At 46.9% G+C, this 22,087-nt stretch overlaps 1 protein-coding gene across 4 annotated transcripts in view; it reads right to left on the minus strand.

Annotated features, from left to right (window-relative positions):
• Window positions 1-22,087, minus strand: part of LOC121530751 (zinc finger RNA-binding protein) — a 49,202-nt gene that overhangs the window by 18,942 nt on the left and 8,173 nt on the right. The window contains exons 3-9 of one of the 4 annotated variants that reach the window (XM_041835968.2): window positions 16,784-17,063; window positions 15,565-15,745; window positions 11,485-11,805; window positions 9,542-9,690; window positions 9,314-9,400; window positions 6,506-6,706; window positions 3,880-4,156 (exon numbers count right to left, since the gene is read on the minus strand). In XM_041835968.2, coding sequence (XP_041691902.1) covers window positions 3,880-4,156; window positions 6,506-6,706; window positions 9,314-9,400; window positions 9,542-9,690; window positions 11,485-11,805; window positions 15,565-15,745; window positions 16,784-17,063 — 1,496 coding nt within the window. Of the gene's footprint in view, window positions 1-3,879; window positions 4,157-6,505; window positions 6,707-9,313; window positions 9,401-9,541; window positions 9,691-11,484; window positions 11,806-15,564; window positions 15,746-16,771; window positions 17,064-22,087 lie in introns of all 4 variants that reach the window. The other 3 variants (XM_041835969.2, XM_041835970.2, XM_041835967.2) reach the window with 3 other exon arrangements.

Raw genomic sequence — 22,087 nt, forward strand, 5'->3', positions numbered from 1 at the left:
CGGCATTCTGGATGAGTTGTAGGGGTTTAATGGCACAGGCAGGGAGCCCAGCCAACAGCGAGTTGCAGTAATCCAGACGGGAGATGACAAGTGCCTGGATTAGGACCTGTGCCGCTTCCTGTGTAAGGCAGGGTCGTACTTTCCGAATGTTGTAAAGCATGAACCTACCACGTGTGGGCAAGCGGTTTGCTGATGTCAACATTGTGGAGAGTGCCCCATGGTGGCGGTGGGTTTACGGTGTGGGCGGGCATAATCTACGGACAACGACATTTTATCAATGGAAATTTGAATGCACAGAGATACCGTGAGGAGATCCTGAGGCCCATAGTGGTATGGCATATCTGTATTCTCAGTCTGAAATCCATAGATTAGGGCCTAATTTATTTATTTCAATTGACTGATTTCCTTATATGAACTGTAACTCAGTAAAACCGTTGAAATTGTGTAGCATTTATATTCTTGCTCAGTATAAAATAGCCATCAACATTATTCTAGAAAACACTTTAAATATAGGTTGAGTTTACTTTGTAAAACTGGGTTAGGGTTATGGTTTCAAAGAGACCCTAGTTATTCAGTGTTTAAAAAAATATATAATATAAGTTTACAGTTGTTTGTCATGAACATGGAATGTGTCTAGTCATTTCCTACAAAAAGTTAATAAATTCCCCCAATAGATAAAGCATAATAATTAAATTATATGTATTTTTGGTACAGCCGACAGGGACTCTTACCTACGACTCAGTTTGAAATTGTCATAAATCCAAGAATAAAAATGAGAAGCCATTGTACAGTTAACAGAGGAGGCTGTAGGAACATTACTATAAAGGCCCCGCGCGACAGGCCCAGAGCGAAGATGAGAAACAGAGAGATAGAGATGAGAGAGAAGCGTGGAAGAGAGGAGAACCTCGGTCAGAACAGTATCTGTCAGAATGCTGGCCTTCGCTTAACCGGCCTCAGCTTGGCCTGGCTTCAACCTCAGAGACTGGCAGTGATTAATCTCCCCATTGGCATGGACTGCCAACTAGGGCTGACCTCATTTAGTTGACTGTTTGGTCGACATATTTTCTTAGTCGGGAAGTGGTAAATATATATGAATAATTTATGGCATAGGAGACACCCGTCTGATTCACGCCTGTCTCAGTGGACTAATCCAGACACCCGTCTGATTCAGGCCTGTCTCAGTGGACTAATCCAGACACCCGTCTGATTCACGCCTGTCTGAGTGGACTAATCCAGACACCCGTCTGATTCAGGCCTGTCTGAGTGGACTAATCCAGACACCCGTCTGATTCAGGCCTGTCTCAGTGGACTAATCCAGACACCCGTCTGATTCAGGCCTGTCTCAGTGGACTAATCCAGACACCCGTCTGATTCAGGCCTGTCTCAGTGGACTAATCCAGACACCCGTCTGATTCAGGCCTGTCTGAGTGGACTAATCCAGACACCCGTCTGATTCAGGCCTGTCTGAGTGGACTAATCCAGACACCCGTCTGATTCACGCCGGTCTCAGTGGACTAATCCAGACACCCGTCTGATTCAGGCCTGTCTCAGTGGACTAATCCAGACACCCGTCTGATTCAGGCCTGTCTGAGTGGACTAATCCAGACACCCGTCTGATTCAGGCCTGTCTCAGTGGACTAATCCAGACACCCGTCTGATTCAGGCCTGTCTCAGTGGACTAATCCAGACACCCGTCTGATTCAGGCCTGTCTCAGTGGACTAATCCAGACACCCGTCTGATTCAGGCCTGTCTCAGTGGACTAATCCAGACACCCGTCTGATTCAGGCCTGTCTCAGTGGACTAATCCAGACACCCGTCTGATTCAGGCCTGTCTCAGTGGACTAATCCAGACACCCGTCTGATTCAGGCCTGTCTCAGTGGACTAATCCAGACACCCGTCTGATTCAGGCCTGTCTCAGTGGACTAATCCAGACACCCGTCTGATTCACGCCGGTCTCAGTGGACTAATCCAGACACCCGTCTGATTCAGGCCTGTCTCAGTGGACTAATCCAGACACCCGTCTGATTCAGGCCTGTCTCAGTGGACTAATCCAGACACCCGTCTGATTCAGGCCTGTCTCAGTGGACTAATCCAGACACCCGTCTGATTCAGGCCTGTCTCAGTGGACTAATCCAGACACCCGTCTGATTCAGGCCTGTCTCAGTGGACTAATCCAGACACCCGTCTGATTCAGGCCTGTCTCAGTGGACTAATCCAGACACCCGTCTGATTCAGGCCTGTCTCAGTGGACTAATCCAGACACCCGTCTGATTCAGGCCTGTCTGAATGGACTAATCCAGACACCTGTCTGATTCACGCCTGTCTGAGTGGACTAATCCAGACACCTGTCTGATTCACGCCTGTCTGAGTGGACTAATCCAGACACCTGTCTGATTCACGCCTGTCTGAGTGGACTAATCCATTGCGGATGCACACCAGTAGTACCATTAATTAACATAATATATAATCTACAAATGTTTGTTTACGGTAATTTCTGTTAATGCATTCAATATATTATTATTATTATTATTATCTTACCGTTGTCATTGTAGGAGTGGACACGTTGTTTGCAGAGCGCACAACCTAGGCTACACTTGAGATTATTATTATTATTTATTTTTTCATTCCATTTATGTGCTGTCAATTTATTAATTGTCTTTTGTTTGGAGCGCTTCTGTCAATCTTGAGTAAGGACACGCACCTGATTACGCATTGAAGTAGGTCTGGGCTACCTGGCCTATAAAATGTGCCAATTTGGGGGGGGGAAAGTGTAATGCTCTGATACTGTGGAAACGTCAACAAAATAGGCCTACCTGATTATTTGCGCAAGGGATAAGAAGTAGACTACAGCTGTATGTCTGTCCGAAGCTCACTGGTGAGGGAAACTGAGGGCCAGGGAATATTTTCTACAATGTTGCAAGTTTGCTAACATAAACTTCGGGCCAGACCAAGTTAATAGTTGATACAATGTTTTAAGTTCCATGCAGACAGGCCTGCGTAGCCAATGTGATTTATAGGATATTTATTTTCATCAGGATATTTTCGACCTGCAGTCTGCAAAGTTTTTATTTGTTGGCTTTATGTAGGCTAATTTTACACAGTTGGCAATAGAAGTTACTTTTGGATTTGTATTATTTTTATTTAGATATAATTTTTGATTAACCACGTGACAATGATTTTGAGATATGAAGACTATTATAAATTAAATGAAACTAAACTCCACAAAAATGTACATATGAAAATCATAACTGGCACTCCTAATGGAAAAGGTTGCCGACCGCTGGTGTCGCCATTACCGGCAACTTCAGGAGCGTAATGGTAGAATCTGCGAAGGCCAGCAGCGCGGGGGGGGGACGGACATTTTTCTCTTCTGGTTAGGCTATATTGATCTCTGGTTCCCTCTTTAGTAATTTGTGCGTCTTCATTATTTCAAATCGCAGTGCTTAACGCATCAGACAAGCTGCGTAGCCTACATATAGTTGATTTTATTAAAACATAGGGTGTGTCTATATGGAAAAATGCACGTTTAAAAATGTAGACCAATTGTTCGAAGGAACAGACTCTCGGTCGCCCAATATTAATATGTTTTTTTGTCGGGACAGCCCTACTGCCAACATTGCTTGGCTACACAATCCCATCCAGACTAAGCCCCTTTTCATTAGAATTTCATCAGGGACCATGTTCCACATTGCAAAGCCTATTTCAATAGGGGGCAAAACGGTCATATAAAATAGCCTATGGTTTCTTGAAAAGAGAAAAGACTAAATGAAATCCTATATTAAAGTCTTTCAGTGCTTGATTATAATTTTAAAAAACGTTTTAAAAAACAATTTATACAAGATATGTAACACAGAGAAGAAAAACAGCCCCTTCTTACCAACAAAGTTGATCTTGGGGGTGTTGACTTTCTTGACAGCTACGGATAGGCTGTTGACGGCTGGACCCTTCCCTAGCCCAGCCCCGACACTACCCTGGCTGACAATGTTGACCGGTTTCAGGTAGGAAGAGTTAGAGGTGGTGGAGCCTGTGAGGGTGGTGGAAGAGGAAGCAGGGGTCTTGGAGGGGGCGGCCGTGGTGGACGAGGGGGTCTGGGTCACTACACTGGGCTCCGTAGAAGGGATGGGCTTCCCCAGCTTGGTGTGGAGCTTCACGACCTTAAAAAGATAACACAGGGAGCAGTAGAGACATTTTAGCAGTACTTCTCAACCAGCGGGCCTTAGAAGTTTCAGAGAGTCCTGAAAAAGATAAACATTTAAAAGCTTTTCAGTGGGCTTCAGCACAAAACCTGCCTGATCCTATAGAATGTCAGCTGCATCAAAACCTGACTGATGATATGTAACGGCAGCAGTGAAAAAAATAAAAATAAAATGGGGTTTGACTGACTGGCTCAGGATTAATATATTAGAAGACGTGACCAACACGGCACTGCAGATAGAGGTCGTGTTCCCCAGCCCAGACCTTACAATGCCTGGATAGGTATTTTATGAAGTAAATCACATCAAGCAATCTGGTGCCCGATGGCGTGGCACGCAACAATTGGTTGACGCAATGCAACGTCTGAGCAGGGGAACATGACCAGATGAGTGGACTTCATAGACTGAGTGAGTGCCATTGGGTGACCAAAGAGCTTCCTCCTCCTCTAATCCGCCCTTTGGAGGTCTGGAAGTATTTGATAGGGGTTTTTGCCCCATTACGCAGACAGACGCCAACAATAACAGACAGCTACAGCTGAAATCGGAAGTTTACATACACCTTAGCCAAATACATTTAAACTCAGTTTTTCACAATTTCTGACATTTAATCCTAGTAAGAATTCCCCGTCTTACGTCAGTTAGGATCACCACTTTATTTTAAGAATGTGAAATGTCAGAATAATAGTAGAGAGAATTCTTTATTTCAGCTTTTATTTCCAGTGGGTCAGAAGTTTACATACACTCAATTAGTATTTGGTAGCATTGCCTTTAAATTGTTTAACTTGGGTCAAACGTTTCGGGTAGCCTTCCACAAGCTTCGCACAATAAGTTGGGTGAATTTTGGCCCATTCCTCCTGACAGAGCTGGTGTAACTGTTTTGTAGGCCTCCTTGCTCACACACACTTTTTCAGTTCTGCCCACACATTTTCTATAGGATTGAGGTCAGGGCTTTGTGATGGCCACTCCAATACCTTGACTTTGTTGTCCTTAAGCCATTTTGCCACAACTTTGGAAGTATGCTTGGGGTCATTGTCCATTTGGAAGACCCATTTGCGACCAAGCTTTAACTTCCTGACTGATGTCTTGAGATGTTGCTTCAATATATCCACATAATTTTCCTTCCTCATGAGGCCATCTATTTTGTGAAGTGCACCAGTCACTCCTGCAGCAAAGCACCCCCACAGCATGATGCTGCCACCCCCGTGCTTCACGGTTGGGATGGTGTTCTTCGGCTTGCAAGCCTACCCCTTTTCCTCCAAACATAACGATGGTCATTATGGCCAAAAAGTTATATTTTTGTTTCATCAGACCAGAGGACATTTCTCCAAAAAGTACTATCTTTGTCCCCATGTGCAGTTGCAAACTGTAGTCTGGCTTTCTTATGGCGGTTTTGGAGCAGTGGCTTCTTCCTTGCTGAGCGGCCTTTCAGGTTATGTCGATATAGGACTCGTTTTACTGTGGATATAGATACTTTTGTACCCGTTTCCTCCAGCATCTTCACAAGGTCCTTTGCTGTTATTCTGGGATTGATTTGCACTTTTCGCACCAAAGTACGTTCATCTCTAGGAGATCGAATGCGTCTCCTTCCTGAGCGGTGTGACGGCTGCGTGGTCCCATGGTGTTTATACTTGCGTACTATTGTTTGTACAGATGAACGTGGTACCTTCAGGCATTTGGAAATTGCTCCCAAGGATGAACCAGACTTGTGGAGGTCTACAATGTTTTTTTCCTGAGGTCTTGGCTAATTTCTTTTGATTTTCCCATGATGTCAAGCAAAGAGGCACTGAGTTTGAAGGTAGGCCTTGAAATACATCCAAAAAGGTACACCTCCAATTGACTCAAATGATGTCAATTAGCCTATCAGAAGCTTCTAGAGCCATTACATCATTTTCTGGAATTATACAGGCTGTTTAAGAGCACAGTCAACTTAGTGGATGTAAACTTCTGACCCACTGGAATTGTGATAGTGAATTTTAAGTGAAATGATCTGTCTGTAAACAATTGTTGGAAAAATGACTTGTGTCATGCACAAAGTAGATGTCCTAACCGACTTGCCAAAACTATAGTTTGTTAACAAGAAATTTGTAGAGTGGTTGAAAAACAAGTTTTAAATCACTCCAACCAAAGTGTATGTAAACTTCCGACTTCAACGGTAAGTAAAGCCTAGTACCATGACTCAGTATTTCTGGAACTCCCCTCAGTCTGGTTCTTTGGGTCTAGGTCAGGAAAATGTAAAGCACTGTGACAACTCCTTTATAAATGGATACAAAGGGCTTAACACAAGCATTTAAAAAAAATCCTGCAGCCTACCTTCTGGTGCTTGGCCCCTCTGATGTGTGCAGCGTACGCATCGGCGCCGGTGCAGGAGACGTCACAGAGCTCACAGTGTAGCTGGTTCTGAGTCCCCCGGGCCGAGCCCACCCCTCCACCACCACTGCTGCTGCTCTGGGACACCTTTAGGGCGGTCTCCTTCTTCTTGTGCTTCTGGCCCTCCAGGTGCTCCTTGTAGGTCTGGGTAGAGGAGAGGGAGAAACAGAGTTCAGGTGGGCCTTCACATCAATACACTGCAGACTGAGTTCAGGTGGGCCTTCACATCAATACACTGCAGACTGAGTTCAGGTGGGCCTTCACATCAATACACTGCAGACTGAGTTCAGGTGGGCCTTCACATCAATACACTGCAGACTGAGTTCAGGTAGGCCTTCGCGCTTCAACAAACAAAGGAACGGAGGGTTGCTCAACAACGACAAAAATCATGGGAAGGGCTTACTAAAGAAAAACATCCAAAAGGACTAATTTGCGGTAGAAAGGAGTTGGCGCGCTCCACAAAAAAAAAAAAGCAGATTGATGTATTTTAGCTCACTTTAATCCATTGCAAAGGATGTGAACAGGTGACCGACATTAGGACATCCCTCAGAGTGACCTGACCATTGCGCTTAGCTCCTATTTCTAGCCCAGTGGCCCATTGAGACAAGGTAACAAAATAATGATAGGTTTCAAGGTAAATTATAGCACAAAATAACACTAATAACAAAGAGCAAGTGTGTCCGGTTAATCAATAGGCCATGACAAAATATACACAGGTGATTATTTGAATCCAGAGAAGCAGAGACCCCATGAATGGCTCTACTTTAGATGCCACCTCCTCTTGGTGAAATTTGGACGTGTTCCAATGGCTACAACGTGCCGGAGGAAGGGGGTTGGCTTCTACAATAGTCTGTTTTTATTACTAACAGCAGCCTTATGTTCTGAGATGGGGAGATTCAACGCACGTTTATTTTGACCAATAGAAGCAGACCCTCAGATGCATTTGACCATGTACACACAAAATATGTGGACACCCCCTTCAAAATTAGTGGATTCGGCTATTTCAGCCACACCCGTTGCTGACAGGTGTATATACATCGAGCACACAGACATGCAATCTCCATAGATAAACAAACATTGGCAGTAGAACGGCCTGTACTGAAGAGCTCAGTGACTTTCAACGTGGCACCGTCATAGGATGCCACCTTTCCAACAGGTCAGTACGTCAAATTTCTGGTCAACTGTAAGTGCTGTTATTGTGAAGTGGAAACGTCTAGGAGCAACAACGGCTCAGCCGCGAAGTGGTAGGCCACACAAGCTCAGGGAACGGGACCGCCGAGTGCGGAAGTACATAGAGCGTAAAAATCTGTCCTCTGTTGCAACACTCACTACCGAGACCCAAACTGCCTCTGGAAGCAACATCAGCACAATAACTGATCGTCGGGAGCATCATGAAATGGGTTTCCATGGCCGAGCAGCCGCACACAAGCCTAAGATCACCATGCGCAATGCCAAGCGTCGGCTGGAGTGGTGTAAAGCTCGCCGCCATTGGACTCTGGAGCAGTGGAAACGCGTTCTCTGGAGCGATGAATCACGCTCACCATCTGGCAGTCCGACGGACGAAACTGCCATTAGGGCCTGGGGGCAGCTGTATGTCGTGTGGAATTGGCTAGATTGCACGCACTGCGAAAACAAATGCGAGGGGGCAATGTTGTGAACTCCGGTAGATTTGAGGATGTTCGTGACCGGCACATGGGCTGTACTCCGTGGAAAAACAGTTTCTATTAGTGCCAGTGAGTTGGATTTGAATTGCTGTTTCTCTAAAACACAGGTATAGGCCTGTTCAATGACACTTACCATACCGAGTTGCAGGAACCTGGTGTGCATATCATTAGCTCTGTGCTCCAACTCCACGTCTGCACTAGAGTTAGGTTTTAGGTTTAGCAGAGGGGAGCTGAGGCTAGATCCTGACCTGCCAGTCATTATAAATCATTATCATGGTGAACCTTTAAATGTACTTTCTCATCAAGTAGCACACAGTAGTATCAGTCTCTGTGCTAACCTACGGACAGGTAAGGAGAGAGGGCTGAAAGGATGGCCAGAGAGGGCTGAAAGGATGGCCAGAGAGGGCTGAAAGGATGGCCAGAGAGGGCTGAAAGGATGGCCAGAGAGGGCTGAAAGGATGGCCAGAGAGGGCTGAAAGGATGGCCAGAGAGGGCTGAAAGGATGGCCAGAGAGGGCTGAAAGGATGGCCAGAGAGGGCTGAAAGGATGGCCAGAGAGGGCTGAAAGGATGGCCAGAGAGGGCTGAAAGGATGGCCAGAGAGGGCTGAAAGGATGGCCAGAGAGGGCTGACAGGATGGCCAGAGAGGGCTGACAGGATGGCCAGAGAGGGGGACAGACCCAGAGAGGGGGACAGACCCAGAGAGGGGGACAGACCCAGAGAGGGGGACAGACCCAGAGAGGGGGACAGACCCAGAGAGGGGGACAGACCCAGAGAGAGCTGAAAGGATGGCCAGAGAGGGGGACAGACCCAGAGAGAGGGGGACAGACCCAGAGAGAGGGGGACAGACCCAGAGAGAGGGGGACAGACCCAGAGAGAGGGGGACAGACCCAGAGAGAGGGGGACAGACCCAGAGAGAGGGGGACAGACCCAGAGAGAGGGGGACAGACCCAGAGAGAGGGGGGACAGACCCAGAGAGAGGGGGACAGACCCAGAGAGAGGGGGACAGACCCAGAGAGAGGGGGACAGACCCAGAGAGAGGGGGACAGACCCAGAGAGAGGGGGACAGACCCAGAGAGGTGTTCTGACCTGTGGTCCGGCACAGCTGATCTTACAGACGTCACAGTAGTGGATCTGTGGTGGTTTGGCCGGCAGCTTGGGCTTCAGCTGCTTGCTCTGGGGGGTGGAGGTCAAATGTATTTTAATCTTAAGAATAAAATATATAACACATGGAGATATATATATATATACACACACACACACACACACACACACATATGTACACACACACACAGAAAACACTAATAGAAATATGACCTGGAAGGGAGGTTTCTTGGTGAAGGAGCTGCCTGTCCAGGCTGAAGCTGCCACGGCCGCCACGGCCTGTTTCTGCTGCTGCTGCTGCTGGTGGTAGTAGTTGGAGGCAGCCGAGTACACCGCCGCTTCATACCCAGAATACGACGTGCCTTGGGGAGGAGGGGAGGTTTTAGACGGGGACACAGGGAGAAGAGGAGGGGAGGATTTAGACGGGGACACAGGGAGAAGAGGAGGGGAGGATTTAGACGGGGACACAGGGAGAAGAGGAGGGGAGGATTTAGACGGGGACACAGGGAGAAGAGGAGAGGAGGTTTTAGACGGGGACACAGGGAGAAGAGGGGAGGTTTTAGACGGGGACACAGGGAGAAGAGGAGGGGAGGTTTTAGACGGGGACACAGGGAGAAGAGGAGGGGAGGTTTTAGACGGGGACACAGGGAGAAGAGGAGGGGAGGTTTTAGACGGGGACACAGGGAGAAGAGGAGGGGAGGTTTTAGACGGGGACACAGGGAGAAGAGGAGAGGAGGTTTTAGACGGGGACACAGGGAGAAGAGGAGGGGAGGTTTTAGACGGGGACACAGGGAGAAGAGGAGGGGAGGTTTTAGACGGGGACACAGGGAGAAGAGGAGGGGGAGGTTTTAGACGGGGACACAGGGAGAAGAGGAGGGGAGGTTTTAGACGGGGACACAGGGAGAAGAGGAGGGGAGGTTTTAGACGGGGACACAGGGAGAAGAGGGGGGGAGGTTTTAGACGGGGACACAGGGAGAAGAGGAGGGGAGGTTTTAGACGGGGACACAGGGAGAAGAGGAGGGGGAGGTTTTAGACGGGGACACAGGGAGAAGAGGGGGGGAGGTTTTAGACGGGGACACAGGGAGAAGAGGAGGGGAGGTTTTAGACGGAGACACAGGGAGAAGAGGAGGGGAGGTTTTAGACGGGGACACAGGGAGAGGAGGCGGGGAGGTTTTAGACGGGGACACAGGGAGAGGAGGCGGGGAGGTTTTAGACGGGGACACAGGGAGAAGAGGGGAGGTTTTAGACGGGGACACAGGGAGAAGAGGAGGGGAGGTTTTAGACGGGGACACAGGGAGAAGAGGAGGGGAGGTTTTAGACGGGGACACAGGGAGAAGAGGGGAGGAGGTTTTAGACGGGGACACAGGGAGAAGAGGAGAGGAGGATTTAGACGGGGACACAGGGAGAAGAGGAGGGGAGGTTTTAGACGGGGACACAGGGAGAAGAGGAGGGGAGGTTTTAGACGGGGACACAGGGAGAAGAGGAGGGGAGGTTTTAGACGGGGACACAGGGAGAAGAGGAGGGGAGGTTTTAGACGGGGGACACAGGGAGAAGAAGAGGGGAGGTTTTAGACGGGGACACAGGGAGAAGAGGGGAGGTTTTAGACGGGGACACAGGGAGAAGAGGGGAGGAGGTTTTAGACGGGGACACAGGGAGAAGAGGAGAGGAGGATTTAGACGGGGACACAGGGAGAAGAGGAGGGGAGGTTTTAGACGGGGACACAGGGAGAAGAGGGGAGGAGGTTTTAGACGGGGACACAGGGAGAAGAGGGGAGGTTTTAGACGGGGACACAGGGAGAAGAGGGGAGGTTTTAGACGGGGACACAGGGAGAAGAGGAGAGGAGGTTTTAGACGGGGACACAGGGAGAAGAGGGGAGGTTTTAGACGGGGACACAGGGAGAAGAGGAGAGGAGGAGTAGAAGAGGACACAGGCCATGAGCCAGACAGTCGGGTAGGCAGTGGTGAAGTTGGTTACAAAATTACGGTAACAATCCCAAAATTCATAGAGGTTTTCCAGAAATCCCAAATCCTCGCTTAATCCCTCCAGATTCCAGGAATCCTCCAACTGAGGATTTCTGGAAACCTGGGTGGGAATTTTGGGGGAAAAAAAAGTTGCCAAATTTTGCAACCCCCCCCTAGGTGTATTTGAATGCTTACCAGAGTAGGCGACTGGGTTGGTGCTGTACGTGGGGCTCTGGGAGTACGTGACTGCGTTGGTGGAGTAGGTGGTCGGCAGGTAATGCATACTGGTCACAGCTTGCATGTCGTGCTTACCAGAGTACGTGGTGGGGCTCTGGGAGTACGAGGGGACGACAGAGGCGGCGGCGGCCACAGGCTGAACGGTGGAGGAGACGGGGTAGATGGAGAAGGTGGAGGTGGCGGGGGAGGGCGCGGCAGGCTTGACGGCCGTCACCTGCCTGGTCTGCTGGGTCTGTGTGTAGGGGGTCAGACTGGCCTGGCTGTAGCCTGTTTTAGGAGCTGCAGAAGCAGAGACATGAATATCTGCACGCCGACATGCTGCATTGCTAGGTTTCCATCCAATTGCCGACATTTCCATGCAAATTTTTTAAAATAAAATCTGCATAAAAATAAACCAATATGCACATTTTCCCACTACAGATGTTTACATCAAATTGACATGCTGCAGGTAAAAAGCCTGTGAGTGATGTTCAACTTTACTGATCCTAAAAAATAAAAAAAGGTGTTATATAGCGAATGTGCCCACTCTGGAATTGGGAAGTGCGCTCTAGCCAACAGTTCACTGACAAATTAGCCGTTTCCATCAGGCCTGTAGTGAGAACTTTATCCAAGACGTAATTTTACTTGCAAAAAAAGTTGCTGGAAACCTGGTTTATGATACACAAAATAATATGCTAACAGATACAATAATGACATCGCCAAAGTCCAAGTAAATTCAGTCAACTGTAAGCCGTTCTGCACGGCTATATTCATATTCAATTGAAGAGACTTCGTGATAATATCCTTTACAGTAAACGAAACAATATCATTGTTTTCTTGAAGAATTTACTAAAATGGCACAGACATGCAAAAAAATAAAGAAAAAGGGAGTGATTATCCACCTCATATTTGAACACTTAAAAAACACGGAAGCCAAAACGCTGAAAACTATGGATACAACTTCTTCCACGCTCCCGCATTATCATAATTCACATGCACGCCACTGGAAATCCAGCCTATACTGGAGTTTTGTACTGAATTGGAAACAACATTCTTCATTACATTGTGTTGTTGTAGACTACGTAGGATAAATGTTTTTTTTTAACCTAAAAATAGATTTTGGAGCTGGTACCAGTGGACTGGGGAGAGCGTAGCTCCCTAGGATTTATTTCTGATCAACTTTTTTTCCCCCCCTCTCCTTTCACTGTGTAAATTGACTAGATATATTTCACTGCAGTATTAAGCCTAACATTGAGCTAATGAATTATGGGCTAATATGCAAACGCTTCTGACTTAGGATATATCTGGAGCCTGTCTTCATTGTTCTGTTGCGCAATTACTCTTGAGCAATGAGGCAATGACATGCTATTAAAGATGCACAGGCTAAACGGCGTTTGTTATTTAAATGTAAATACAAGCTGTTATATTGGTTTTCATTAGGCCTACATGTACATTGAAGTATTATTAGCAGTTGTCACTATGACAATGAACACCCCCTGAAAGCACTGAATGGTCTGAACCAGTGTCTGTGGGTTAGAGACCTCATGAATGGTCTGAACCAGTATCTGTGGGTTAGAGACCTCAAGAATGGTCTGAACCAGTATCTGTGGGTTAGAGACCCCATGAATGGTCTGAACCAGTATCTGTGGGTTAGAGACCTCATGAATGGTCTGAACCAGTATCTGTGGGTTAGAGACCCCATGAATGGTCTGAACCCGGTATCTGTGGGTTAGAGACCTCATGAATGGTCTGAACCAGTATCTGTGGGTTAGAGACCTCATGAATGGTCTGAACCAGTATCTGTGGGTTAGAGACCTCATGAATGGTCTGAACCAGTATCTGTGGGTTAGAGACCTCATGAATGGTCTGAACCAGTATCTGTGGGTTAGAGACCTCATGAATGGTCTGAACCAGTATCTGTGGGTTAGAGACCTCATGAATGGTCTGAACCAGTATCTGTGGGTTAGAGACCTCATGGTCTGAACCAGTATCTGTGGGTTAGAGACCTCATGAATGGTCTGAACCAGTATCTGTGGGTTAGAGACCTCATGAATGGTCTGAACCAATATCTGTGGGTTAGAGACCTCATGAATGGTCTGAACCAGTATCTGTGGGTTAGAGACCTCATGGTCTGAACCAGTATCTGTGGGTTAGAGACCTCATGAATGGTCTGAACCAGTATCTGTGTGTTAGAGACCTCATGGTCTGAACCAGTATCTGTGGGTTAGAGACCTCATGAATGGTCTGAACCAGTATATGTGGGTTAGAGACCTCATGAATGGTCTGAACCAGTATCTGTGGGTTAGAGACCTCATGAATGGTCTGAACCCAGTATCTGTGGGTTAGAGACCTCATGAATGGTCTGAACCAAGTATCTGTGGGTTAGAGACCTCATGAATGGTCTGAACCAGTATCTGTGGGTTAGAGACCTCATGGTCTGAACCAGTATCTGTGGGTTAGAGACCTCATGAATGGTCTGAACCAGTATCTGTGGGTTAGAGACCCCATGAATGGTCTGAACCAGTATCTGTGGGTTAGAGACCTCATGAATGGTCTGAACCCGGTATCTGTGGGTTAGAGACCTCATGAATGGTCAGAACCAGTATCTGTGGGTTAGAGACCTCATGAATGGTCTGAACCCGTATCTGTGGGTTAGAGACCTCATGAATGGTCTGAACCCGGTATCTGTGGGTTAGAGACCTCATGAATGGTCTGAACCAGTATCTGTGGGTTAGTGACCTCAAGAATGGTCTGAACCAGTATCTGTGGGTTAGAGACCTCATGGTCTGAACCAGTATCTGTGGGTTAGTGACCTCAAGAATGGTCTGAACCAGTATCTGTGGGTTAGAGACTTCATGAATGCTCTGAACCCGGTATCTGTGGGTTAGAGACCTCATGAATGGTCTGAACCCGGTATCTGTGGGTTAGAGACCTCATGAATGGTCAGAACCAGTATCTGTGGGTTAGAGACCTTATGAATGGTCTGAACCAGTATCTGTGGGTTAGAGACCTCATGAATGGTCTGAACCAGTATCTGTGGGTTAGAGACCTCATGAATGGTCTGAACCAGTATCTGTGGGTTAGAGACCTCATGGTCTGAACCAGTATCTGTGTGTTAGAGACCTCATGAATGGTCTGAACCCAGTATCTGTGGGTTAGAGACCCCATGAATGGTCTGAACCAGTATCTGTGGGTTAGAGACCTCATGAATGGTCTGAACCCGGTATCTGTGGGTTAGAGACCTCATGAATGGTCTGAACCCGGTATCTGTGGGTTAGAGACCTCATGAATGGTCTGAACCAGTATCTGTGGGTTAGAGACCTCATGAATGGTCTGAACCAGTATCTGTGGGTTAGAGACCTCATGAATGGTCTGAACCAGTATCTGTGTGTTAGAGACCTCATGAATGGTCTGAACCAGTATCTGTGGGTTAGAGACCTCATGAATGGTCTGAACCAGTATCTGTGGGTTAGAGACCTCATGAATGGTCTGAACCCAGTATCTGTGGGTTAGAGACCTCATGAATGGTCTGAACCCAGTATCTGTGGGTTAGAGACCTCATGAATGGTCTTGTCTTACCACGTTATTAGGCAGCATGCAGTCGGATGTGTTGATCAATTGATTGACAGGTGCAGAACAGTAAACTATAATCTTTCCTCTAGTGTGGATGCTCACCAACGCTCTATAGTAATGTAGCCTATAGTTTCTCATTATAGTTATCGGCTTGGTGGATGGCCTTAATAACGTTAGTTGTGGTAGTTAATTATCACAACAGAACTAGCCTACTAAGTAGGTCTAGCTAACGTTACCGAACTTGAATTAAATAAATATGAAATTACACGTAGACTTGTTCACTTGAATTTTATACTTTATAAAATTGACTCTTTCAAATAATTGACTCTGGCAAGTGAAGCGGAAGTCTAATCCGTCACTTCCGTTGTTTGGCTGTGCCCCGTCGCAACGTTCAAAAATGGAGGTGGATAGTACGATGAACACGTATTAATTGAACGTCCAAATCAAAGGAAGGACTATATCTAGTAAATGTAAGGCCGCCATCACCTGGTAGGGTTTTCTTCCACGTGGTGTCCCAGGATGTGTTAAGGGAAGCGGTCTGGTAGTAAGCCTCGGCCGTGGGTTGGGGCTGTACGGCTACCGCAGCGCTAGCTACGGGTTGCTGGTAGTACTGCTTAGGGTCGTAGGTTACCGCCGGCGCCGTGGACCGCACGTAGGAGTAGGAGTCCTGAATGGGGCGGGGAGAGCACAGGGGAGTCTGTCAGGAAAAACATCAAATACGGGAGGTTTATTCACCTTTATTTAACCAGGTAAGCCAGTTGAGAACAAGTTCTCATTTACAACTGCGACCTGGCCGAGATAAAGCAAAGCAGTGCGATAAAAACAACAGAGTTACATATGGGGTAAAACAAAACATAAAGTCAAAAATACAACAGAAAATATATATACAGCGTGTTCAAATGTAGTAAGTTATGGAGGTATGTAGCTAAAACTACATTCATGGTTTAAAAACATTGGATTGGTGTTCACACATGGTAGGAGGGAGGTTAAGAGTGTTGTGCCAGTAACCAAAAGGTCGCTGGTTCTAATCCCCGAGCCGACTAGGTGAAAAATCTGTCGATGTGCCCTTGAGCAAGGCACATAACCCTAATTGCTCCTGTAAGTCGCTCTGCTAAATGACTAAAAATGTAAATGCATGACGGGGAATCTGCAGGTGCAGGAGTGCAATAAGAAACTTATTTTGACGTAATTTGCAAAGTTATTCAAACATATTTAGCCCCGATCTAACATCACAGCAGCGCCTGCACAGTAGGCCTAATTGAAAACATTGGCAGGAGTTTTGATCACAGCTGACAGGAGTACAGGGGGTAAAGACGATCCCAAGCTGCAGTTTAAAGTCTCTCCCCCCCAATCATTCAGCTGTTCTGTGATAAAAAAAACTAACAGAATCTGGGCTTAAAAATAAAATGAGACTTTACAATAATGGAGAAAAAAAAAAAAGGATTTTGATTCAATCTGTCTTGAGAAAAGTTTAAAGCCTAAAACCTGAGGTGACGCTCCAAAATAACGAATGAAATGGGGACCCTTATCAACGCTTCTGAAAAATAAGTTAAAGAAGCTTAGAGGGGAAAGAAGTCTATTAGCCATTTCTACACCAACCATTTCCTTGTTCGTTATTACCCAGGGTACATTTCAGCATGAAAAAAAATTAATAAACACTCAAACAATGTGTTGAATTAAAACAATGAGTTACCTGGTAACCCACCTGGTAGTTCTGGGAGGTGACCGGGGGAGGCGGCGGGGGGACGTCCGGCTGGCGTTGGGCGTAGCCGTAGTCGGCGGTGGCGTGCGCCGGCTGGTACCCTCCGTAGGCCGCGGCGGTGGCTGCTGCTGCCACGGCGACGGGGGCGGGCCTGGCTACGGCAACTGTGGCGCCGGTGGGAGCGTAGGCTGCTGCCACAGTGTGGGCCGCCACCGGCGCCTGGTGTACCGTGTAGCTGGCCACAGTGGTAGGGTGGGAGTAGGCCACCGGGCCCGCCTGCTGACTGGAGAAGGAGGGAGGAGAGAGAGAGAGAGAGATCAGGTGTGGTGTGACTGTTGACTGGAGAGGGAGGGGAATATTAAGGGTGAGGCAGAGTTCTGATAGCAGGTCATGTCTGCAGGATTTTCCATAAGCGCGCCCGTCAGCTAAATAGGTTTTCAGACTCATTGTAAGACGGCTTCTTTTTCCACTTCATAAATGAACTAGGCTTCTTTTCAATTTGAAAGTTTTAAATTCGCTGGGTCGTAAAAAAAGTCTGTGACCTTCTCCCGCTAGAATGAACGATATGCATCTTCTAGTGATCTATTGATAGGACAGGGGTCTGTCAGTCACGAAGCCAGCGATGACAGGGACACACTGCAGGTTTGACAGTGTACCGTTTGTCCCACCTCTCAGTACCAGTGTTATTTTTTTGTACGCTGTGGTTGGCTGCAGTCAACATGTATTTTCACGGAAGAGGGAGAGCATTATGCTTCTTCATTGTCTACTGTGAGTGAACTTACATGGCTCGTGTAATGGATGAGTTGAAATCCACTTCATTGTTGTTTCACAGGCCTATACAGCCACTGAGTCGGGCGCAAAGGCTATTTACTGTGCTTTGATTGATGACCGAACAGCAAGTGTGGACTTGTTTATGTAAAATGGTGTCGAACTGACTGAATAAAGACACTTTCCTATATCCCTTTGCTTTTCATAAATCATAGAGCGTAGTTATGCCCATGGTATCACGTCGGGACAGTAAACCAAAAAGATCTTTGTATTTTCCTAGGATTCGAAGCCCATGTCCAGACTTGCCAGTGACCGCTGAAGTGACTCAACGGTGATGGGTTGTTCGCGAACGAACGGCTCTTTTTGAACGGATCTGTTCATTTGGCTCCCTAATTTGCAGGCTACTGTGATGGTCCTCCGTAGCTCAGCTGGTAGAGCACGGCGCTTGTAACGCCAGGGTAGTGGGTTCGATCCCCGGGACCACCCATACACAAAACATTTATGCACGCTTGACTAAGTCGCTTTGGATAAAAGCGTCTGCTAAATGGCATATTATTATTATATTATTATTACTACTGCTGCTTTTTGGCGATTATCTGCAGATAAATTCTGAAAACATTCGATGAAGACGTTGAAGCCTCACTGCAGGAACAATACATAGTGAGAGAGCCTCATTCTGGTGCAAAATATAAAATCTAATGTAATGATACTTATATGGTATTGTTAAAGATATTGATATAGGTCTACTGATTTGATTAGTGTCAACGATGGAGTAATCAACTGCTGCTTTCTGTGTAACAAAGCCATGTTTAACACCTGCTTCAATCTTGAACACGTTGGTCTATTGATGGACGCCTGACAGGAAATCCATGTTGACTTCACAGAACAACATTTTTTTTTTTTGGTTTTAGCCTCAAAGTAAAATTGAAAGAGTAAACTGATCTACAAACTTCCCTCAAAGTCCCACAGTGATTGATTGACAGGTGTAAAACCCTACCAACTCCGTGACGCAAACATCCTGCCCCCTCCCCCTGACAATCCACTCACAGTGATTGACAGGGCAAATGTAAAAGGGATAGTTTGGTTTCCTTACACTAAATATCAGAGCAGCAAATCATTCATTTGAAGGACATCACTGTGGCTGCCTCTCTTCATCCACTATACACACAAAAGTATGTATATTTCAATGCGAGAACAGGTTCTGAGTCTGACGACACTGATGCGGGAGGTAACCACCACATATTTGGACACCCCTCCTTGTACAGTAGCCCTATTATAAATTATAGAAACAGTCCTGACCAAATACTGAACCAAAACGGGAAGGAGTTAGTGCATCTCTGTCGAGCCTTAGGCCTGTACATGCTTAATGGTAGAATCAGAAGGGACTCTTTAACATGAACCAATCGTACAGATGGGCTCCAAACAGTGCAAAGAAATTAATTGAACTCAAATGAAATGATGAACTCTATACAGACAGAGAGAGACAGCGAGAGAGGCAGCGAAAGAGAGAGGCAGCCAGACAGACAGCCAGCGAGAGAGGGAGGCAGCCAGCCAGACAGACAGCGAGAGAGGGAGGCAGCCAGCCAGCCAGCCAGCGAGAGAGGGAGGCAGCCAGCCAGCGAGAGAGGGAGGCAGCCAGCCAGCCAGAGACAGAGACAGAGGGAGCTACTTTTATGCATAGCCTATAGATCAAGGAACCAAGCAACAACCATACAGATCCTATTTATTACTAGAGGGGCCATGTCATAAACCCGCAACGTTCCAGAATGGGTCGAAAACGGCAGCCATCTTCGTCAGGGAGAAATCCAAAAGAATGAATGGCAGTAGAGGTAATGCATTTCCTGCTTTTACTGATGCAGGACAATATGGCATGTGCTCTGTTAGAAATGTGTCATAGTTATAAATACTGTCAATGACTTTTATACAGATTCTGTATAAATAGGATCTAAATGTAAAACAGACCATGTCTCAGATTTTGTTTTCTTGGAAAGCTGTGAGTGTTATATATATATATATATATATATATGATACAATATCAGTACTTGCTGCATTTACAAGTCGTCTAAATCCTATCATCAACTGATTTCAGCCAGTGTGTGGCTGTGGATTGACTGCATTGTTTGAATGAAATATGTTGGCATATTGGCAGTTAATTTGAACAATTAATGGAATCATTCATCCAAAACTGTCTAGCTAGTTAACACAGTGCAGGCAAATTCTTCACATTGATTGTTTTACACAATATCTAATCACAGCACTGGCAAACCATGGTTGACCATCTACCTGACAGAAATGGCTGACTTTTATCCCATCATAAGGTTTATGACCATTCTAGTATTCTAATTCTATGGCGACAACACTGCCCCCAACCGCTCCCCAAGGAATAGTATGGCGCGTCTCAGATTCCAGGTAGCACAAAAGTATGTTGAATGCCGGAGCATATTACAAAGAGCCGCCCGTTGGTGACGTAAACAATAGCATTGCACTACTCTCCTTTTCTACTAGGGGTGTAACAGCTGTGAACCACAGTTCGGGACATATTGCAGTTTTGGGGGGGACACGGTTTGGTACAGCAGGAAAATGAAAAGCCAACTGTTGCTGTAGTGAATTTGTTTATTTAAGAAAATATTTTTAAAAAGTGTTGGTTTTCCTGATTCCATATATGATCATGAGTTATGATGAGCGCACCATCAGGAATTAACACTTTTCTTAAAATGAAAACATGATTATGAAGTGCAACATGGATGTGAAATCAATATGTAAAACATTTTATAGGCCTACGCCTATAGATAAAAATATGCGCACTTGTGCGACTCTCACAAAGGAGGCGTGTCTGTAGCATGGTACTTCTCATTTCCCACTCCTGGGGTCACGTTGACATCCCCTCCCGGGGTCACGTTGACATCCCCTCCCGGGGTCACGTTGACATCCCCTCCCGGGGTCACGTTGACATCCCCTCCCGGGGTCACGTTGACATCCCCTCCCGGGGTCACGTTGACATCCCCTCCCGGGGTCACGTTGACATCCCCTCCCGGGGTCACGTTGACATCCCCTCCCGGGGCCACGTTGACATCCCCTCCCGGGGTCACGTGACATCCTCCCGGGGTCACGTGACATCCCCTCCCGGGGTCACGTGACATCCACTCCCGGGGTCACGTGACATCCACTCCCGGGGTCACGTGACATCCACTCCTGGGGTCACGTGACATCCCCTCCCGGGGTCACGTTGACATCCCCTCCCTGGGGTCACGTGACATCCCCTCCTGGGGTCACGTGACATCCCCTCCTGGGGTCACGTGACGGACTTTCACTGTTAAGTAGCTCTCTGTAGCCCTGCAGGTCCATCCAGCTGTGGTAAGCTCAACACAGTGTGCGTTACCCAATTCATTGGCAACGACAACGTCGGCTTTAGCTTGCTTATATAGGAGTGGGTACTACCCATTCGCTGAAATGGGTGCAAGGGGGAAGTTTAACGTGGCTCGACCACTTTTCACGGTGCTGAAACCCCTTATTCTACTCAACCGTCGAGAACGGGCTCTACTCAACCGTGTAGGATAATTGTTATCGCAACGCACCGACAAACAATGCCTTTATAATTGACCCTCATGTATTAGGCTAATAAAGTCTATTTGAATAGTACTGCGCTTCACTTCATTCAAAGCCTACTCCTCTATTCTAAACTCCAGCTGGTGCGGCTGGCTGTAGTCTGAGAATATGATCTATTTCTAATGAGTCGGTTAATAATTCAAAGCGGCTGGTGAGAATTCAATAAGACTACATCCTCAAGCTGCCTGGTCGCCATGGTTCCCAACATCCCGCCGAGCTCCAACCGACCGATCTGTAAGTCACAGCTAAACAATGTGTGGAGTCGGTGTGTGTGTGTGTGTGTGTGGGGTGAAGTGGATAAGCGTCACCCATTATAAAAATTACCTGACGCACCCAAGGAGGCAAAACGGTGGTATCAGCCACAGAACAAGTGCCACCTCCAACACAGGCCTTGAGCTACTCCTCTCTCCCACTAACACATGGAGAGGCTCACGCCAATGAGCTCAGCGCCATAACCTACAAAGAGGTTCCAAAACTTAAACGTCAACACATTACATGACTGAGGCTTGTGCCAGCAACCCTGCAGTAACAAGGCATGTCATCTACCTCCTGTGCCTGGTTTTGTGCACAAACCACGTTGGTGACATTGGTGGGATGCAAAAAACAAACAATCATGGGGAAGAGGCCCTTTCATAAAACGTTTACAAAAATAAAAAACACATTTAATTTCCACTGGCGTGGTGATGATCCCATACTACCACCACATAAGAGGTGGATTTATGGCTGGGCAATATATTGAATTACTACATTACATTTACGTTTTAGTCATTTAGCAGACGCTCTTATCCAGAGCGACTTACAGTTAAGTGAGTGCATACATTTTCATACTGCCCCCCCCCCGTGGGAAACAAACCCACAACCCTGGCGTTGCAAGCTCCATGCTCTACCAACTGAGCTACAGGGGACATAATGTTCAAAATGCCTGTATCGCAA

This window comes from Coregonus clupeaformis, unplaced genomic scaffold (genome assembly GCF_020615455.1).
Source record: "Coregonus clupeaformis isolate EN_2021a unplaced genomic scaffold, ASM2061545v1 scaf0002, whole genome shotgun sequence".
Taxonomy (NCBI): Eukaryota; Metazoa; Chordata; class Actinopteri; order Salmoniformes; family Salmonidae; genus Coregonus; species Coregonus clupeaformis.